The sequence below is a fragment of the Nelusetta ayraudi genome, unplaced genomic scaffold (assembly GCF_046127955.1).
Source record: "Nelusetta ayraudi isolate G7.1 ecotype Tasmania unplaced genomic scaffold, CSIRO-AGI_Nayr_v1 ptg000026l, whole genome shotgun sequence".
Taxonomy (NCBI): Eukaryota; Metazoa; Chordata; class Actinopteri; order Tetraodontiformes; family Monacanthidae; genus Nelusetta; species Nelusetta ayraudi.
In genome coordinates, this window is record NW_027466076.1 from 4,099,553 (window position 1) to 4,122,500 (window position 22,948).

The 22,948-nt window shown below is 43.4% G+C and overlaps 1 protein-coding gene across 3 annotated transcripts in view; it reads right to left on the minus strand.

The window, feature by feature from the left end:
* Positions 1 to 22,948, minus strand: part of dcc (DCC netrin 1 receptor) — a 150,631-nt gene that overhangs the window by 88,250 nt on the left and 39,433 nt on the right. For 2 of the 3 annotated variants that reach the window (XM_076029189.1, XM_076029190.1), the window contains exons 2-4: positions 8,948 to 9,316; positions 2,651 to 2,938; positions 770 to 920 (exon numbers count right to left, since the gene is read on the minus strand). In XM_076029189.1, the coding sequence (XP_075885304.1) occupies positions 770 to 920; positions 2,651 to 2,938; positions 8,948 to 9,316 (808 nt within the window). Of the gene's footprint in view, positions 1 to 769; positions 921 to 2,650; positions 2,939 to 8,947; positions 9,317 to 10,973; positions 11,211 to 22,948 lie in introns of those variants that run through there. The other variant, XM_076029191.1, reaches the window with a different exon arrangement.

Here is a 22,948-nt window from a genome sequence, read left to right on the forward strand (position 1 = left end):
AACACACCGAGTCAGAGAGTTCACATTTTCCAACAGTGACTCAGCTTTCAAGGGCAATTTGGTGCTCATCCCAACGAAAAATTTAACACAGTGAGTGCAGGGGATTTTGGGGATACAACCATTGATCGTCTGACCAGAGAGAGAAAGTCTGGCACCTGAGCAGGGGCTGAGCCCGAGTGTACAAAATGGGGAAAATAACCTCTAGCATCATGTCTGAAAGCCAAGCACACCTTCTGTGTTATTATTTTCAGCAATAATGTGTTCTTATTGTGAATAATTAGGACAGCGGGTTACTGGAATTGATATAAAACAAAGGCTCTACCAGTGATCAACCGTAATATATACATAGTATAACAGAACAGATAGTGGATACATTCACGTTGACGTGAACACATCTACTCAAAGATACAGTCAGCCAAAAATAATGTATGCACACTTCGGGAAAGAAAAACCTGCATTGGTATTTAATTTGTACAAGTACTTCGACACATATTGATACCTCATTGGGAGTGTTTTCCCAACAGGTGGCGTTATTACCCTCTAACCGTACACATAACCGTACACATAAAGGCCTGGAAGTCAATGGCCACCACCACTTTGAGCACCTCTTGTAACTACAGAGGCCAGAGTTCAGTTGTTTCAATCGGGTGACGTCTGAATAAATTTGGTACTGACACATAGTTTTTCTTTTCCTGAGGTGTGTATGCAGTCTTTGGCTGTATATATATCATCATAACATAAAACAGACTAATAGGAGATTCCAACAGACCAGCTTTGGATGAGTTCCTCTCCTCTCCTCCACTGGATGCTTGGCGTTGGGTATCCAGAGGCTGAGCATTCAAGCACGGCATCAGTGCCCAGCTGGGCCGTCACCCTGGTGGGACGCTGGAGAAAGTGCAGGTTCCTGCTCACTCCGGGCTCTGCGACACAGTGCAAGAGGGAGCAGGGAGTGAGTGGTTGTTACACAGGGCACGCTCCATCATCCACTACGTGGTCTCCGAGACAGAGACGTGGCCAGCACTTAAAAAGCGGCCCGGCACCGATACAACTGGCAAGACCAAGCCACACAATATGCACATTAATATAACAGCGACAAAGCAGTGACTGATACTTGACATGCATATACACACACGCTTTCTCTCCAAAGGTCAAGGCTGACAGTGACACCACCAAAATGCAAAGACAAGTTTGACCATTTCTGCAGGATTTCAACCCGCATTTGCCTCTGAAAGGTGGTCAAATGTCCCATCCATCATATTTAGATGCTACAACATGAACTCTTTCAGCTCTCCTAAATGTTGCTGCGCCCCATGATGGCGGTATGCCAATTGTCGGACACAATTCAAAGGTTATTCAGACTCTGATGCTTTGTCTGACGCTAACAAAGCAATCAGATGGTCCGGTCTCTTAGACTCCGCCGTCCCCATTTGGCTGCATGAAGACGTTTTATCCCCTCATCAGCACATCCGCATCAGCACAATATAGTGAGTCGATCTTTATCTATATGCTGCTGCAATCCTTCTCACTCTCTTAAAGTAGCAGTGATCAAACTGCTGCTCAAAGACTATAAAAAATGGTAACCACTGCCTCGCTGCTTGGCATTCAGTATTTAGTGTTCGACTTGGTTGGTTAGATCAGCCAATTATTCTCCAGCGGGGCTGCTTAACGCTCCCTTGGGTGATGGGTCAAATGCATCCTGGCATCGTTGGTGATGTGGAAATCAGTGGGCCTTTAAACATTAACCTTTGAGCTGAAGCTATGATTGCCTTCCTCTCAAAGATTTCACAGGAAGCTTCCTCGAAAAAGTCAAGTAGGTATTCAAAGCATAACATAAGATTTCCAATGAGTGGATCATAGCTCAATGCAAGTTGAAATTAGTCAAGATCTTCTAAGTGTATCAAACAATGGACCTGTTTCTGGACCTGAGTCTGTGATGGCAGATTAAAGTGCTACTTTTCTTTGTAATTTATTGATAATTTAACATTCTTGCTCAATATTTGTTTGTGAACGTCAATAAAAGAAACCCTCCATGCACAGCAAAGTGAGATCCACAAAGGTCATCTTTTTTTATTCTCCACTAAGGTAAAATTCTTTGCAAGTTAAATTCTAAAACTTCCGTTGCTTGGCACGCCAGCCTGCTTAAACTAATCAGTTAGTGAAGCCTGGACCTGTAGCTGTACTTCAAAAAGTACATTTTCCAAGCTATAGAAGCTGTAGATAGAAATGCCCAATCCTCCAATATCACGATATACCACTGAAAGGAATGTTTGTACATTGCAATGTTTTCCTTTTTTAACATTTTATTAAATTTAGTGCCCTGAAATAACTCAATTATGATAGGGCACTGTCAAAATAAAACATCATTGATTGTATGATTCCCAAAAAAATCACTTATGTGATTAAAGCAACAAGGTTATCAACAGAATTGTTGAAAATCAATTCCTGGGTTCTGTAGCATCTTTGTGGGACTGATCTTTGAAACACAATGTATGAACTGGGGTCAAAATAACTATCATATTACGATGCAATTTTAGTAATCAAGTTGACAATGCATGGACAGGACATAGAAATCGATGTGCAGATCGCAGGGGTCTCCAGCAGGGGGTTTAGGTGATAGAGAACGTAAAGCACGTTGTCGCTATCCTGTTACCTGGGAGAACCCGGAGTTCTGCGTCACTGCCCGTCCTGGTACTGCCGGGGTTGTCGGCCAGACACCGGTACGTGGCTGAGTCAGGTGGCTGGACCCGGCTGAACTGCAGGGAGCCGGACGGCAGCGTCGCCAGCCGGGAGTCCGGGTCAAAGGTCACTGGAAGGTCCTCCCTGTTCTTCTGCCACCGGATGATGGGAGGCGGGTCACCGGAGACCTCACAACGCAGGAGGGCGCTATCACCGAGGTACGCAGACACTGACTCTGTCGGGACAACCACCTTCAGAGGGCCTGGCGGGAGGGAGGAGAAAAAGTAATATGTATTAATATATATATATATCTTCTTTTTTTTTTATCAAATACAATTTCACAACGGACATCACTTGAAAAAGCAGTGTCAAAGCAAAGTTGGAACAAAATCAGTGTCTTTGAAGCCCCATGGTATTTAGCTCTTTATTGAAACAGCTCCTAAACACTGCAAAATGGATGAAACACAGCTATTTTATGATTTAATAATTTCTTCAAGATGGGCAGGCTGGATTATAAAAAGCTCAACGGGCCGCGTATGGGCCCCTGGGCCATACTTGGCCCGTGCCTGGTGTAGGAGGAAGCGCTACCTATACAATATTTTGGTCCATCAGTGAAGAAGAATAAAGTCTCCCCTCCTCGTCTATATTCACTGAGCTGTGATTAAGACACGTCAGCCGTCGTCGGTGGTGTTGGCCAGCCTGAGTCCTTCCTCTAATCCTGCTAGTGGGACGCTGGCCAGGAGCAGCCTGTGTGCCATCGAGGCTGGCTGGCTGGCCGCATGGTTGGCGGCAGCTCTTTGCTTTCCTGCAGGTGAGAGCGGCCGATTGCGATAACCAGTTGACACATGCCCTAGGCGGCCGGGGATCATATCTCCAACTGTGCTGCCATTGGTCCATTTCCTTCCAACCCATCTTAAATATCTGGTCTATTAGGGTTTGATGCGACTTTGACATATTCTAGTAGGGAGAGACCATGCATAGATGTGTCTGAAAAGCATTGCAGAATGTGCCACAGTTGGGAAATATAAATATATGTTTTCTGATGAATTGGGGTAAGTAACTGGTAGGTACTGGCAGGTTTAGTTTGAGTACAACATTTTCAAAACTCATATTCTCAATTTAGAGTTCCCAACTCTCCTCAAATGCATGTTTTTGGACTGTGGGACTGCTACCGTATGACTTGTGCCATGTTTTGTGATTCATTTTGCAGCTGCGTTCAGCTGTAGCTCTGCCTCTAAAAGACTTCTTGGAAGAAAAACCAATACTACTGCTGTTATTACTGCTAATACAGCAGGCAGCCCCCATTAGTGGTTCAGTGTAAGCAACACGGGGCTTTGGGAGGAAAAGCGGCAGATGTGAGCCGACGGTAAAGGTTTGTTTTTCCGAGGTTTACAAGAGGAGAGAGTGACAAAAATAGAAGAAAAGCCAAGGAGAGGCAACACACAGCAGGAGGAGAAGGGGAAGGGTTGGACTCTGAGCAGCGGGAGGGCAGATGAAAGTCAGACAACGAGGGGAACAAAAGTGATGGAGAGACAGTGTGGACAGGCGGCGTCCAGCCTGCTGCGTTCAGGAGCCCCGCTGCGTTCCGTCTGATAAGATTCACCTCAGCAACACGCAGCCTGCAGCCATGTAAACACACAACCCTGCTGAGGGCTGCACTCACAATCTGCATTTTACAATTAAGAGTCTGCCTGGACTCTCATCCCATTGGTTCTCAAGCCTGGCAGACAGACAGAATGCAGAAGAGAGTTTTTAAGTCATTCAATGAAGTTCTTGTCCACTTTGTGGTGATGTTATACCGGAATGCATGCGTTTGTCGGCTCCTTTAAAAGGTTGATGACTTGTTGAGGCGGGTAAAATGATTTAAAGTTACCATTACAACTGTCAAAACAGTCAATCTGAGCCTGAAATTTGACGCATTCGAAAGGAGAAACACAAATTGTGAATAATCACACTTTAATAACCCAGCGCCGACTCACCACAAATGATGGTGATGAGACAATAATCTCTTGACAAATATTTTGAGTAGATACTAAGTTAAGGCACAATAACTAGACGATGTTTGAACGTGAGTCAAGTGGTGAGTTTCATAATTAATTTAGAATTGTGATTGTTTATTGATTGCATATTCATGCTTTATAAATTATGAATGGAGGTTGAGGGAGGCTAACCCAAACCCTAATTTATAATTCATAAAGTATAAATATGGAATCATTAAACACACTGTAAGCACAAATTACAACAGATGACTTGATTTGTAATGTGCTGAGAAAAAGCTATCTAGCATTTAACTTTTTTATTTAGAATTTTAGGTGGATTTACAAACTAATTTATACAGTGTATATATATATGTATATATACATATATACATATATATATATATATATATATATATATATATGTATATATATATATATGTATGTGTCTTTATACCTCAGATAATAATTGGCTCTTCTGTCTTTTAGAAGCACACATTTGTAATTCCATGGCTTTTTGTGCCAGTTTTCAAGTCTCTGGAGCCCCAGATTCCAGGTTACTTGGACCCGGATCTCAAAGGGAAACAACAAAAGCATAAACAACACTGCTGTGTCTGGTTCACACAACGTTCACACACTTCAGGCTTCTGTTTCTGCTTCCACGCTGCTCAGGATGACTTTCTGCTTCAAAATAAGTTTTTTGTTTTTTTTTATCTCAAACACTTTGTCCCCTGCCTGTTTTGCAACGTCACAACAAAAAAAAAAAGTTGAGCGCGAGCGGCCCAGGGACGTAGGGTCGCCGCTGGTTGCACTTGAGCCGCGGTGACATGGCAAAGATTTGCGGTGACGGCAACGCCGATGTGGATGTGGATGGTGCGTCTTATGTAAGTTGCGCTGCTGTCTGCTCCCATGCACATCACGCTGCTGCCTGCAGCTGCACACACTCGCACAAACATACCACATGTGTACACTCATGTTACTGTCAAAATGCTAAGACATTGTCCTGAGGGTTCATCTGCTGGAAACACACACACACACACACACACACACACACACACACACACACACACACACACACACACACACACACACACACACACACACACACACACACACATACAATCTTGTCTTTGTCTTTGTATTGCACGATGAAGTACCTGTTGAGAACCCACACAAACCCAAGTACTATATATATATACATATATGTATATATATATATACATACATATATATACATACATATATGTATATATATATATATATACATATATGTATATATATATATATATACATATATGTATATATATATATATACATACATATATATACATACATATATGTATATATATATATATATATATACATATATGTATATATATACATACATACATATATGTACATACATATATGTATATATATATATATATATATATATATATATATATATATGTATATACATATATATATATATATATGTATATATATATATATATACACATACATATACATATACATGTATGTATATATATATGTATATAAATACATATATACACCCATGTATGTATATACATATATACATATATATGTATGTATATATATATACATACATATATATATATACATACATACATATATATATGTATATATATATATATATATATATATACACATATATATATAAATATATATACATGCAAAGCAGCATACATATATCTACAGCAGCATTCTACCTGGGTCTGTGTGGAAACTCTTAAATGGCCTTAGCAGGAGGTGTGAGCGCCAGCGGCTGTGTGGCCCTGCGATAAGCGCCGACTCGTCCGAGGCGTTGGTGGGCCTCGGCCCCGAAGACAGCTGACAGTGACGGACTCCGAGCTGACGGACAGCTGGGACAGACTCCAACACCAGCAACCCCACTGGCCCCGGACATCAGGTGGAATAATCTCCACTGCTTTGTGCGATATTCTACCACCTCCGCTTCATCGTTTCAGTTTACAGACGAGTACAAACGTCGGCACCGATTGTAGGTCAGTGGAAGGCAGATTTCGATCAACAGCCAGTCAGAGATGAGGAGGTGAGTGAACAAAAAGTGTTAAATGATGTCAATTAACTTTAAACGTTCAAAACCTCAATTTATGATCTGCTGTTTTTGCATTTCTTGTTTTATTCTGATAGTCTCATCTCCTTGTATTTTTCTGTGCTTTACATCCTGTTTATTTGATTTAACAGCACCATATGGTCCCTATAAGATGTAGTTCTGCCTTGCCTTATTTTGTTGTTTAGTGGATAATAGAGCATATTTAATTTCTCTTTCTCTAGAGAACTCTCCCACTTCTCAAAAAAACGAGCCGGGTTGTAACACTGTCCCCCCCCCCCTTGATTTGTTCGCCTGCGTCTCGTTGTCAGTCCCGTCCTTGATTGTTCCCACCTGTGTTGCCCTGATGCCCCTCTGGTAATAACAGTCCTCCTCTGCGTTTGTCTTTGTCTTTTGTTTCTTCATTGCTTTTAATCATGGTGGATTCAGATCACTTGTCTCTTGTTTTCTTGAAAAGTCTCGGGTTTCATTAATTTTTCCCTTTGACAACACCCTTGCTTTGGTTTAGTTTTTTTATTCACACTAAATAGATTTCTGTTTCGCAACCCAGAGTTGTCTGCATTTTGGGTCCTGCCTCCTCATCGCCAACAACCCCACTGTGAAACCTCTGAAGAAATCTATAAATGTCCCAATGTTTGGTTATTTTTCACAATCCCATTATTGTGGTTGCTATTTTTTTGCCTCTTTTACGCCTCTCCAGAAAAACAGACAATCACTCGCATGAGTAATGTAGTGTAAATGATAAACACCAGGCCAGCTCGGGGAATTGGGGACAGTTCACACAGAATCTGCGTCCTGGGAACGATTATTATCGGACTGTGTAGGTCAAACCTCAGCCCTCCTCACTTCTATTAATTGGGATCTTTCAAGGTCCTTGTTGACAGTTGACGGCTAATTGGCAGTGGACAGACGGAAGGCTGAGCGCAGACTGTCCCTAAAGAACTCAATTATTTAAGCAACATTTGCACTGACAACATTTGAAGTATTTTCAATACAGCAAGGAAAGAGTTTAATCTTTGAGTAAATACTGCAAATAATCACTGCTAGACAGAACAAATAAAACAGATGTTTTACTTTGATGGTCTCTCTCTTATTATTCTTATCATACTTCTTCAAAACATACTGCTTGTCCATTGATCTTAAACATGTCAACTTTCCCATTTTTCACAAATTTTTCACAAATTTGTTCATACTGGAGGGATTTTTAACGTACTGTAAACTAAAACCTGGTGTGGCTTCACACTGAGTGCAGGTTTTTTTTTTGTTTTTCAATGGACTCATATTCATGTATTGTTTTATTGACTTTATTGGAAAGAACCTCACAGGATTTTGAAGGTGCTATATGTTATTATTATTATTATTATTATTATTAGTAGTAGTAGTAGTCGTAGTCGTAGTAGCAGTAAAAAAAAAAAAAGCTTCACTCTTTGGCAAAATCTGATAGTATTTTGTGGTGGATTGAAGTGACTTTCAGGATGCCTTCTATTTGTCATGATGAAGTGACAGTGCTAATGCTTTGGCAATCAGAGATAATATTCTGAGTAAACAAGTGAGTATTATGTGAAGTGAAAGGTGCCTCATCAGAAAAGTGGTCATGAGAGGGAGCCTCATAAAGCTGATGGCTACGGCAGAGATTTGTTTTTCATTTCCTGATCGACGACAGAGAGGCGAGCGAGGCCTTCCTCTGCCGGGCGGCTAAACCAAATCAAAGTGGAAGCGGGTCTTAAATAAATAATATTAGGGCTATTCGGTTGAGCGAATGCCTATTTGCTTCGGTTTTTGGTTGCAATCTTTCCTTTCCTTTGTTTCCATCCATCGTGGTTATTTTTCTCTGCGGCCATTCTACTTGTTTTTATTTGGACTAAGTAACGGCCGTCGACTGTCATATTGAATTGCTGCAACTGAGGCGGTCACTTTTTCCTACTTTTTCCAATTTGAAATTCCGCATACAGTGAATCCTACTGTGCTTTAGATCCTGAAAGGCAGAACCATCAGAAGAATGTTGAACTGATTGACTGACTGATTAACCAGTAAATTAGTATTATACTGTGTATTGTACTTGAAACGCACTTGTTTCAATAGATTTGGGGTTAATTCAATATATTCAGAGTTTCATTCAATATATTCAAGGTTCTTTCAATATATTTGGGTTTTCATATACATATATAGTTGGGTTAACAGTTCCAACAGTTGGGGGTCTTACCAGCCACAGTGACCTTGGCAGTCCGGCTAACGATGCTCCCCAGTCCATCCAGCGTGGCAAGGCACTGATATTCCCCCTCGTCCGGTCGATGGTGCCTCGAATGCACCACGTTCTGCACCAGCAGCGAGCCGTTGGCCAGCTGTCGCCGCCGCTCGTCCACCACCGTGCTCAGGAGCACGCCATCCTTCCGCCACGTGATGGAGGGGGGGCCGGCCGACGCCGCGTCCGACTGGGCTTGGCAGTCCAACTGCAGGACGCCGCCTCGCACGATCACCGTGTCCTGGGGCTCCTGAGAGAAGACGAAGTCCACAAAGCCGCCAAGGCTGGAGGACGAGGAGGTGGAGGAGGAAGAGGTGGATGCATCTGAGGCTATGAAAAGAGAAGAAGAAGAAGAAGAAGAGTCAGACAAAAAGTAATCCTGGAGTTGATCATCGAGGTGAAAAGCCCGACTTAACCTTGATTCTTTGGACACAGTTTGAAGGCAGACAGACAGACAGACAGACAGACAGACAGACAGACAGGCAGACAGGCAGACAGATCTTGGTAACGACAATCTGCTGCAGCATTCAGAGCTGCGGGATTGCAATAGAAATACAAGCAGAAGGGGATAAATTAAGGAATACGTAACAAATGGGTCAATAATTAGGTTGTGAAAGAATCCAAAGTGTGTCAAAAATAAGTAAGAGCAAACTGAAAACTTTAAATCAAAGAGAAAAAAAAAGAAAAAGAAACAGTGGAGAGGTCTAATATGGTTGACAGCCAGATACAAGATACAAGTAAACTGTGCAACATCAGGACTGCTTCTGGGGTCAACATCTTGCCCAGAGACATTTTAAAATCCAGGGGCAGCGAGTGCAATCAAAGCAAACTTCTTTCTTTTTTTTCTTTTTTTTTGGCATTGTTCGCTCACACACAGAATTGAAACTGTGCTGTCGAAGGAGACTCTGGTGACATTTTCTCAGCCACATAACCATCCTTGATTTTCACACCGGGAGAAAATTGCACCTAATGGACGTCTAATGTGACTGAAAGACTGTGCGGTCCAATTTGTTTCCATTTTCGTGACAAATTGCGCTGTGCATCTACCACAGCGCAGGATAACACCATGCAAGCAGAGTGGAGACACGCTGTGTTTTTCTTGACTATGTTTTTTCTCGCCCTAAAGATTCCATTGTATATAGGTAGAAGCACAATTTAAAGTGAACTTTCCAATATCTAAATAAGAGTTGGGTTTTAAACACCCATCAGAGAACCTTGAAAATCATCGACCAATTTTCCCTTTTCTGAGAAAACACATTCGTTTTTACCCCCAAACGATATTTTCTCCAAGCTGCCTTGTCACTCAAGGCCAAAGTTTGAAAGGTTTACTCAAGACTTGTATAAATACGCACAATCTGTTTTTAACGCTTTTAAACTGGAACAATGTTTTTCTGCGTTCATTCCGCGCACTGTGTGGCGCCTTGATGGAAGCACTCTGCGTAACATTAGTCGGCTCAACAAATTTACATTTCAACCAGCTTTGTCCTCGAAATAAACTGCAGAGATTGACCACAACAGAGAGTTTGGGGGGGGGGGGGGGGGGGAGAAACTTATTTCAAAAAGCAAACCAAAAAAAATGAGAACAGTAGCAGCCGGGGAAAACTGACTTTCTGAACCGAGTTTGGCAAACTGTGGGGTCCCAATGTTGAGCACCACAAGGGCAATGCCCGCGGAAGCTTTTCACTTTATTGTTCTGACTGATCACCAAAACATCACACACGCATATCGCCACAACAAAAAAGTTGAACCAAAGTTAAAGGCACACGTAATGTCTGTCTCTCTGATATTTTTGAATGACTGAAAAGTCTTTAGCTTTCGCGGCAGGTACGGAAACACTCGTCTCTCGTCCTTGTCCCTGCTTAAGACAGTCGTCTCTCGTCACGGCGGAGAACATGACAGAACTACATCTGTAATCTGTGGCTTTTTTTCCCCCCTCCCTTCAGCTACCGGAGCGGCGTCGCGTAGTTTGTTCTACGTTCGTTCCCACCTTGTTGTTTAATCTCGTTCGAGGCTGCGGCGGCGACTTTTACCGGCTTCTTGTCTTTGATGTTGCCGCTGCTGAAAACTCTTTTCATCCTGATCAGAGAGGCAGTTTGTGCGGTCAAAGCAGCCTTTCAGGGAGTGTCAGTTCCCGCCATGTCTGAACTGCGGCGGAGATCAGTGAGGAATCGAGTCATTAGGGGGCCAAAGTTGACTTTGAAGCGCAGCAGACGGTCGTTGTTGTTTTTTTTTTTTTTTTTTAATATAAATATGACGTTACAGTTTCTTCCTCATGCGGCTGTACCTGTCTCCTGTGTGTAACATCTGTAACGTCTCTGCTTGAGAGCTAGTAGCCTGCTAGCTAACACTAGCAGTGAGCAACTGGCCAATCAATCACAAGGGAGTGGGATGTTCCAAGGCAGCCGGCAGGGAAGGGGGGGGCAAAACAGCCTCTTTTGGCTGAATGAGAGGAGCCCACAACACAACATCGGAGTTTTTATGTTTTTTAACCAAACAAGGTCTGTCGACCTCTACTCGACATAAAAGACTGCGCTATCGTTTCATGCTAATGAAAACAAAGTCCCATCACCCATCCAAGTCAGGCACGCTTCCCAACATTATGTAGATATTGGTGAAACACTTATCAAAAAAAAAAATGTTTAGATTTCTACAGTATACGTGTATAACCAATGAAATACGATTAGAAATGTATTTTTGAGGAATGCATAAATGGTTTAAATGGTTTCTCATTTCTCAAGGCTCACCAGCTGTGACACAGGATTTGACCTCAGTGTTGTGAAGTGATTCCAAAGACCAGGAGAACCATGAAGACTCTGCCTCCGTCTCAGCGTTGTTTTCCATCGTCCACCTTCATCCCTCACCTTCTCCATTTCTCCCTCAGTTCTTCTTTCTTCCTTTCTTTCTTTCATGGTTTCCCCCTTATTGATTCTCCTCCAGCGGTCACCCCACCCACCCAACCACCACTACCACCACCGCCACCTTTCCCTTATCAGTGCAGCCCTATCTTGACAGCTCTATCTGTACTCAGCCTCGGCAGTGGTGCACACGCGCACTCACAGTTCATCGCTGTGTCCTTGTCCTCACTGGCCCAGAGTTTGATGTTATCAGGACCTGTCTCCTCATCCTCCATCTCCTCCTCTCTCTCTCTCTCTCTCATTCCACTGAACGCCAGCTGGTTCATGAGGCCATAGCTCACTTTCACAGATGAAGTCGCAACGCCACTTTTACTTCCTAGCCATTGATTAATAAGTTCATCTGAAAATAATGAAACTTTGGCCCCACGGTTGGCCGATGATTTGACAAAAGACCTCACGCTAACACTACAGCATCTCATTTAATGTGTATTTCTGACTTGATGATTGGCCTGGTGTTAATTCTTGGTGGAAACAAGACACTTAAAGGTGGAATTTAATGCAGCCCTAACCCTAACCATTGGACAGTTGGAACAAGATTAACGTTGGTAAAGATTTGCTGGAATGGTGACAGGCCTACTGTTATTAATATTTAATAAACATGAATTTCGAATGATCAAAAACAATCATGCAAATATTTCAGGTATCTACTTATTGCTCCCTCCTACTCTGCTCTATCCTACCCCACCGGGCCACACAGAGAGACAAATAACCATCCACACTCACACCTATGGACAATTTGAAGCTGAAGTTGAATTAGCCTAATGTGCTTAAAGTACATGTGTACACAGAGAGGCTGTGAGGGGACAGTGTGAACCACTTTTTTTTTTTTTTTTTTCAAGCAAACTCTTTGCTTTCCTGGTTCATATTGTCACTAGGTACAAAGTGGCCCCTATACAAATGCGCCCATTTTGCACCACTTTGGTTTTGAGTGGACCCCAAAGTGGAGAATTCCATGAGTGGGGAATCTCTGTGACCTGGATTTCTAATGGAACCAGGAGGGCTGATGGAGATGCAGCCGTCCAGTCGTTTAACTGATGAGATGAGAGTCAGTGACAGCGAGCTGGAGAAGAGCCAAGACCACGTGAAGACACACACACACCTACACACACACACACACGCACGCACCAGCGGTGGATGTGGCTGACACCACATGTTAGTGTCTGAAAAGGAGACTGCATTAAGAGGCTGGACAAAGTCCAAAAGCTCTCTCCATCTCTGCATGCATCTCTGTTTAAATCTGCTGACTGACGGCCAAAAAATAAAATAAATAAAATAATGCCTTGCCTTCAAGAAAGCAGGAAGGCAAAAATAAGGCCAAAGTCAAAAGAAAAAGGGAGACCTTCCAACCGCCCCCCTCCCTACCCTTCCACACACACGCACACACACACACACACACACAAACAACCACCAACCACTCAGTGCCCACCAAATTAAACGTCAAAATACATCAAGCAGCAGCAGCTACGCATTTCAGGTTTTTTATGATCCGAGAGCCAAAAATGTGTCACTCTTATTTTTGTTAATTCTGCATATGTTTTTTTCTTGTCCTTTAGTACTCCCAAATATCCATCCACCGACCAATCCATCCATCCATCCATCCATCCATTGTATCTCTCTTTCCAACGAGCACTCCTGCTCTGGCCAGCCGATCTTCCACCAGGGGCCAGACCAGGATAAAATACCTTCATTATTATCTGTGTCATCTCCAGCATGTCGCTCCACTTACACTGCCACCTGGAAACGACTCTGAAGGGAAAGTCCCGCAGCAACTGGCTGCTTTGGATGCAAAGAGGAGCAGCAGCAGCATCAGCATCAGCCGACCTGGGCTCCCATCTCAAGCTCTGAGGCTGCAGCTGCAATCTCATTATTTTTCATGATTTTGTTGCATTAAACTAAACAAGCCAGTAGGTGGGCACCAGCCAACAGCAGTAAAAAAAACTGATGATGGAAACACCGAAACTTGGAAAAAACTCTCAATTATGGGTAAAAGGTTTGGAGGTGGTTTTTCAGATTTATCCATATGGAGGTATATCACAGCAGTGTCATGGAAATTTTAGGAATATCGCTATTATATTGCGAAAAACTGTCATGGAAATGCAGCTAGCGTTACCCCTTTTTAGCCAATTATCATTTGGCCCCACAGATCTCAGGCTAATTGTTCCTTATGCATGTGTGTACAGTATGTGTGGGCACAATAACCACAGCCTCTTTTTGTGCGCGAGCGATAATAGCGACACAAGAGGTTGTTAATCTTCTATTGCAGATTCAATAGACTTAACAATCAACCGTCTCACTGGGTTCTCGTGAGCCCGCAGCCTGTTTACACAAATACAACAGCAAAGGGAAGGAAACAAGAGTTCCGTGTGTACACATGTAATTGTCTGTTTACACAACATAAAGTTAATGTACAATATTCTCTCTCGTTGAGGAGCGAAACGCTCACGTTCAGCATGCACACACACACACGCACGTGCACGCCAAAGTACTAAAGTGTATGTGTGTTTTCCATTTGGCTCCTGTCAAAACGCTTCAAAACAGAAACACCACTGACACTTCCCCTGAGAGAGATGTGAGATAGCTGCACGACTGTGTGTGTGTGTGTGTGTGTGTGTGTGTGTGCGCGCGCGCACACGTGTGTGTGCGAAGGTTAGAACCCCAATAAGCGTTCAGTCCACACGTTTTTAGCGCAGACCTTTACTGCTGTCAGACACAATTACCCAGCAGTCCACAGCCGGGCCAATTATACACACGCACACATACACAATCAATGAATGACAATAACAAGGTGGCTTGCTGTCAGCGCGGCAAAGAAGAGGGAGTAGCTGTCACACCGCATGCACGCACGACTGTACTGTATATGTGTGTGTGTGTGTGTGGCAATCCTTAAGCGACTTTGCGCCGAGTCCGCTGAGGTCTCAGTGCCCACCCCCCAGCCCCCTTCACCCCAAACACCTCCCCCAGTGCTTTCAGGATCAACAGTCAATCATGTCAAAAGAACAAATACATAACTACAACAGCTATTACTCCTGCAGACCTAAATAGCCTGTTTAGCAATTCCGTGTTTAAGGATAAACCATAGGTGTCAAACTATGGCCCGCAGTGCTGTGCTGGTATTTTGACGGGTCAATCAGGACAGGACGTTGATTGGAGGATATTATTATGAATGAATTGGTTTGTTGTTGCTGTCTGTAATTTAGGTTTGATTAAACTGCTTTTTCACATCTGTTGTGAGGAACAAATACATAAGAAAAGTTGCATTTGAATTTGTCCATGCAGAAATATTGCTGTGTGCATATCGTAGCCCATGCTTGGTATTCCTCCTTCTGACTGATTTACGTGACTTTACATTATTCATTCCGATGAAAATCACTTCCTTCCCTTGACAAAATCTGATTATTCACTGTAAAGAATAAGATTATGTTTGAAATTTTACCCTGTTTTGGCTAATACAATGTAACTATTAAACACAAAACAGCAATTCCCAAGATTATGTCTGGAGCTGAAAATGTTTATTTCAGAAGCAACAAAAGCAAGTGCTTCCCCTCTGGAGAGTTTCCTCTATTCTGGCAAGCGTATAATTTACCTTTTAAGTTTAAGCCTCATAAATATCGCAATGATACATGCAGCAAGGACATGATTTCGCTCGCCTCTACAATCAATACTGTAATCCATTCCATAAGAAAGTCAACTGTACATCCGTGATAGAACACAGTCAACTTGCAACAAGATTTGTGTCCACTGGGAGACCCTGGTACCAGGTGAGCTGTTCAAGCAGGTGCAAATCTAAAAAAAACCCAACAGGTTTGATACATTGGCAGTCATTGATAAGGGTGTGTCCAAAACTCGCTTAATGAAATATGTGCACATATTTTTTTGTATTCAACACCTGATGTGCGTTCAAGGCAATTGACTTCCTACACACGTCACCCAGACTCTTCTTTAAACCCTCGGCCATGTTTAATTCAGGTCCATTTATAAGGTCGTCCGACGACGGGAGATGAGGTTGTCTCGCTGCTGGAGCTCCAGCGTGATGAGAAATGACTCGCTGACTGACATTCCACTTACCATTCTGCACTTTGTGTACGGTCATGTTACGATTTACAAAATTGAGCGCTGAACACGATGAGACGACACAGGAACAGCACTCAGAGAGACGAGCGTGGCTTTTCCTTCCTCGCCGCTGATGTCGGGGGATAAAAATCTACAGTGTACGGGGGGAAATGGTGTCAGAGCCACTCCGGCGCTCTTTGATCACAGATCCACTTCCCGGAAAAACCTGAAAGTCGCGAAAAAATAAAACACAGCGGCTGTAAAAACTGCAGGATGAAAGAAAATATGGGGATAAAAGGAACATGAGTGAGGAGGGAGGACTGATGATGTTCCGGGGTTTTTATTCTAAAGCCACTAATTCCCTCTTTGCCCTCATTCTTCATATTGTCTTTAATCTTCTATCCCTGTTCTCCATAATCTTCTGCCCCCCCCCCGCTCTCTATCCGTACTACTTGTCTCCCCGAAAAACGCTCCATCTCGTCCTCACATGCAGCTCGTGGAAGCTCTTCCATTTTGCCCTCAATCGTCAACAGCTGGAAAAAACACATTTGAAATCTTCACCCTCGCGGTTGACGTCCAACCGAGACACTAACTCGTCCCTCGCCGTTTTCGGGATGTCCTTCAGCTGGAGACCACTTCGGCAGGGCAAAGGTCAGCACTGCACAGCGCAGCCTGGTCCTCCAGTCTCACCCCCAAATGATACACGTTACTAACCTTTAGAGCTTCGGATGGGTAATGTCAGAGTAGCATTCCTGCGAGGTTGGAAACATAACCGACAGGAGACCAACAAGTTGGAACGCATGCCTTGACTCTGCGTCGCTCAGGCCCACAACAACGGCACACCTGTAATTAAAGGGTGATTAAGCCCGTCAACTGTTTCACCGCAGGAACTTCTTGATTAAAAATATTTAATTGCTACCTTCTCTTGCTGGTACTTGACTTGACGATGTAACATTGTGTCAAAGGGTTGCCATGAGGTGTTACCTACGTTCACTTCTTCAAGTTTGCATAGCTGAGCAAGTGACCCAGCGCCAGTTTTGTATGCATTACGTAGCCAGAGCATTAGCTTCTGCATTAACTACATCTCTAACACGATAGAATGTCAATGATCAGTTACCATCAAATACAATATCAGTAGTGTTGTAGTCAAGAACGGACCAACCAACCCAGACCAAGATATTATTGTCCTTGTACCTCCATACCACGCAAGTATGGATTATGGCGTATTTTGTGTGTTTTATTCAATCAGAGAAATTTGCAGGAGCTATTTGTCCGGTTTCCGTTGTTGTTTGACAATTTTGTTGTTTGACGCAATGAAGTTGTGCAGGTAAAACGGTTGGCGTCTGGGTGGCTGCGTCTGGACTGACAGTGTGCTAGATTAAGTAAACCCGTTTGTCTGTTAGAAAACTATTTTTAATACCTGCTTAAGCAATATCTACTTAAGTAATTAAGTAATTACGTGTAAAAGGTCTCATTAAGGGATTTTTGTGGACCACAGGCATGTCAATGATGCGGGCTTTAGACCACACGGCTGCATCAAAGGACAGAAATTGTGCCGTGTTGACTGCGACGATGAATCTTGAATGTCAAAGACTTTGGGGGCTCAGTGTTTTGCAGAATGCCAAAGTGGAGCTGCTGGTTGGGGATGAACGAGGAACACTGAGTCTTTGACGGTTCTGCTTCCAGACGTGTCGTCTCTCCGCTCACACTGTCACAGTCTCGGGTGAAATGAAGTCCAGCTTGAAGCAAAATTGCATAAATTATATGTCTTTTTTTCTTTGTTTTTAAATGACATTAGTACGTAGCGCTCACTTACAAGAGTATATTCGCTTTGGTAGATGTGGGCCTCAACAGTAAAATCGCCAGTCATATGTAAATTTCTGACCAATCCGCTGATGGTAGCGAAGCACATCTGCAGCTGTTCGGTGAGGAAACTCGTAAAATTGAAGACCAGTACGGACAGAAAACCGGTGTTGTATGACACTCTAGTTGCTTTGTTTTGTTGTATTGTGCGACGAAAGAAGTTAACCGGAAATTAACACGCTGGGCAGACTGATATCGCCCCCTAGTGTTGGGGAGGAAGACTCAGGCCAATGTGTGCTTTTCATCATCACTCACCAGGCATGTATACAGCTGTAAAAAAGCAGAGCGGGGAAACTTAACAACACTTTGGGTTGATCTTGAATCTTGAGCTCGATAATCTGATAACGGCGCCTCTGCTGCTTCGTATTCATGATTGCCCTTCATTATCTAAACCTACATCTCTTAACTGCACGGATCTGTCTGAACCTCTTGTTGTCTGGCTCAGCGTAGCTCAGCACAGCTGGACCTCCTGTATCCTCAAGTGCAGCTCTGTCTTCCTGCGTTTTTTCACTTGGAATATTTCACACAGACTTTCACTGGCGAAATGCAACCGTCAGGGGTTATTCCAGGCGATCTCAGTATTCTTTTTGATTCCCCCCCATCATCCTTGCCCTCAAAACATTCAGTTTGCATCCTGTCTTCCTGCCTCCTTGGCTTTCACTGCTTCGCCGCATTTTTTCCCCTTCCTCCTGCCAGAATCAGCTCTTTCTTCTGCCTCCATTTCCTCCTCTCGTTACTATCTGGCCGATGTGCGGCTGTAGCGCCCAGAGTATCTCACAGTGTTAGCCTTCGGCATCATGAGGCCATATCTGATCAATAGTATTGATCTGAAATCTAACTCTTCCCTTGACCGGCACTACGTATGTCTAAGTGCGTGTTTTTTGCTTCAATTTGCATACGTATTAGCATTTGTTTATCGATTTCACCCCTTTTAGCCATTTTTATGGATGGACTTTGGCTTTAATGAGACTTAGTGTAAAATGTTGAAATTTGACCTTATTTACGCAGCACAGGCCTCCACGTACAGTCTCGTTGAAATGCAAATGAGTGGCTCCCTTGAATGAATAATTTATATCATTCATTTCGGGGAGACAGATGAACTATTCATCTGTCTCCCCGGAACTCTGCTTATAATGCAAGTGTGCTTTCTTAACCTTTTTTTTTTTTTTGCGAAACATAAAAAGTTAGACCTGCTTTGCATGAGACCACGCTGCCGATGGCTTCACCAGGTAGTTTGAGCGTCAATTCCGGGTTTTCATTTTAAAATTTTTGCCAACTTTTGTCTTCGATTTTCATCTTTTTTGGCATCGTCTTATTGCAACGGAGAGAGACGATGCTCGGTTATATGAAAGGAGAACGGAAATGAGCGCGAGTACTGAGGCTCTGCAAAGTAAACTGCACGCCGTGTAAACACGTTTCAGCGGCGAGTCTTTGCAGTTGCGGCGGTTAAATCCATCCAGGCGTGCGCACGCGTTTAATGACGTGAGACGACAGCGGCAGAAATGAACTCGGCAGGTTTGTTCTCTTCCATTAACAGCTGCCGCGCGGTTAAAATGCATGCACTGTCAGTCAGTTCAGAGAGGCTTTGGGGAAACAGTTACTCATTCTCTCTCAAGCCTTGTGTGTGAAAGAAAAAGGAAAGATTCTAGGTGGTTCTAGATGGTTCTGGGGGGATTCTTGATGGTTCTGATGTGGTTCTGGGGGGATTCTGAGGGGGATTCTAGATGGTTCAAGGTGGTTCTGGGGTGGTTCTAGATGGTTCTGACGTGGTTCTAGATGGTTCTGGGGGATTGTAGATGGTTCTAGGTGGTTCTGATGTGGTTCTAGATGTTTATGGGGGGATTCTAGATGGTTCGAGGTCGTTCTGGGGTGGTTCTAGGTGGCTCTGATGTGGTTCTAGATGGTTCTAGGTGGTTTTGGGGAGCTTCCAAGTGTTTCTAGGGAGGCTCTAGGTGTTTCTAGATGGTTCTGAGGTGGTTCTGAGGTGGTTCTGGTGGTGGTTCTAAGCCAGGCATAGGCGAAAACTACGAAACCTAAATGTATATTTTTCTTTGTGCTTAAATAGAAAGATCAGTGTAAGCGCTCCAAAGTTTAGGGCTGCCATTAATAAACACTTCAATCACATTTGATTGCGCCCACAGCCAAGCTGACTCTGCGATTAGATTACACTCCATAAATCTTTGGAGGCTTCCTTGTCTGTGTTAAACTATAAATCACAGCTCCTGTAGGACGACACACTTGGGTAGCGCAAAAAAAAAAAAAAAAAAAGGTTTCCAGTTTTGAAAAACAACAACACATGTATTTTCCTTCTCCTCCCGACCTGCCTCACTTCTTAATGGACTTGAGATTTCAATGGATTAAAAAAAGAGCATGTTGTGTCCGTACACTCTACGCTTTGTGAAACGTGTTTTCCAGCTCTTTGTGCGGGCGGCAAAGTGGCACCTGTTTGAAGCACTTTTCAAGATTCTATTCCTCCTTGGCCTGCTGTGTGTCACACAATGAAATCCCTCGAATGCACTGGCAGCCACAATCCCTGCTTTTTCGCCGAACCTACCAATGTTCCAATTTACAAATACATTTCCTCCAATTTTATCGATGATTTTCTCATCTTTTTTTGTCAAGTCATTGAAGAGGGTCCCCCCGCGCCTAGAAATAATGTTTTGTCAGTTAAAGAGAATTGCTCGGATCAAACGGACGGTTTGGACCACAGCTCCAGGTTGGACTCAAAGTGGTGTCCAACCTTCCTGCCAAACCACAAAAATACGACTATTGAGTCAGAATCGAAGTAATCCCAGTGACCTGACTCCACCTCAAAAAGGGAGGTTTGACATGATAAAAATACTTTGATGCAAATATTTGTAAGTGACAATTCCAGTAACAGTTCACAAGTGAACCTTGAACTGCAGATGACGTTTGCCATCGTTCAATATCGTGAAGAGTGTGACCACAAAAAGGTGTAAAAAGTGTTTTGATTCTTTGAAGGGAAGGTGTCACAATGTGCTGAAACACACCTGACAGTCCACATTATGACCGCCTTGACTGAAGCTGTGGCTCTGAATGGTGCAGCAGAAGAAAGAAAGAAAGAAAGAACAAAAGAAAGAAAGAACAAAAGAAAGAAAGAAAGAAAGAAAGAAAGAAAGAGAACGAAAAACAAGGAGACAGAACCGAATGTTGTGAAATTTTCCTCAACCGCTGTTTCCGTGACTTCCACCCCTCCCCCCAGCCACCAACACCCCACCCCTCCCCTCTCCTCCCCCCTCCACTGCTGCCTCCCCTGAATCAATCCTTCTTTGCGCCATCTTTCATTCTCTCTCTCTGGGGAAACATCTCCTGTCTTCCTCCTGATCTGAAAGTATAAACGCTCAAAATCCCTCTGATACTGTCTGTGTGTGTGTGCGCACGCATTTGTCTGTGACAGACATGGTGGGGGGTTGTTTCAGACAGACAAGGACCTTTTATTGTCTGTATTTTAACCTGTATCGCAATCCAATTGACTTTTTTTTTCTTTATTGTTATTATTATTATTATTACTATTATTTTTTTATAATTATTATTATTATTATTATTATTATTATTATTATTATTATTATTATTATTGTTACTATTTTTCCTTTTATAGATTACAAATGTTATTTTTTATTTCCTCATTTCTTTTAACTTAACTTTAACTCTATCCATTTGCTGCTGTAATTATGCAACTTTCCCCACTGTGGGATTAAGAAAGGCCTTCTATCCTTTCTATTCTACTACCACTACTACTATCATTACTCCCTCCTGACAACAATCGTATCTGCTGTCCCTTCCAACACACATTTTTCCTCTTCCTCCTTTTTTTTTTTTTTTTAAACAAAATGACCCCCTGGACTGCGTGTGTGTGTGTGTGTGTGTGTGTGTGTGTGTGTGTGTGTGTGTGTGTGTATGAGCAGGACTTGTAACATCACCGTTACCTCAGTGTTTTTTGCCATTGTTCTTGTTTTTTTGCTTTGCTTTGTTAATACGCAGACGGCCGTGAGTCGTCTGCACATCTGCTGTTGGCGTCCGCGGTGACGCCTGCACCACGCAAACCCTAGGCCCGTGTGTATGTGTGTGTGTGTGTGTGTGTGTGTGTGTGTGTGTGTGTGTGCGCGCAAAAGAGTGACATCCGTGACCAATCAAGACAGAAGCCACAGGCTTTCCAACTGCCGTCCCTCGAGACGTTGCAGTGGCCAGCCAATATGTCACACCCACACGCTCACACACAACCCACACACACACACACTCAACACACACACACACACACGCAAACTGTGTAGGCCTGACAGATTGGTAGTTTATGGGTGTTAACAGACAGAGGGAGCCTCTTTCTCCACTGTCATCAGTCATCGACTTCAAACCCTCCTCCTCCTCCTCACAATACACACGTGCACACACGCACACATGCACACACACACACACACACACACGCACAACCACACACCATTGTGTGTGTGCAAGTTGTTATTAAGGGCAAAGAACAAACGGGGAGTAACTGGCGGCAGCAGGTCAACAGTGTAACCCCAGAAACACAAACCCTGAGTGTCTGCGTGCATTGTGCGGCTCAAAAGGAAATGAAAGGGGTGCAATTTGGGGTCAGCGGTCAACTATGTGTTGACCTGAATTGAAGGAGAAGGTCAAGATTCCAAAAAAAAAAGAAAACAGATGAGCTATTAATGCCGTGTCGGGAATAAAAGCGGACGTGGGTAAAGCCGACGAATGAAGACGCGTTAAATGGCACAAAATGCGATTTTGTGATCGTTCAAGCTCGTCACTTTGTGTTCCCTGATTATCTCCTTCACAGGAGTGAGGAGAAATCGCACAGGCAGCCAAGCACTCCTGGGGAAAGGCCTCACCGCGCGGGTCTAATTAGCAATTCACGTGGATTTTTCCTGGAAAATTGAATAAATGCAAACAACTAAAATCAGCTACTTGAAAAGGTAATTTGTGCAGAATTCAGCTCATTACTCCTCATTTGAAATAAAGAAAACAATCTCCCTGCATGCGTGCACAAGACAGCGACGTCCCTCCGCGGGTTTTCCTCCAGCTCCTGGTTTAACTGGTTTAACTGGCAGCATCATCATGTTCATGCACGGCAAATGTGCTCGTCCACCCCTGGACT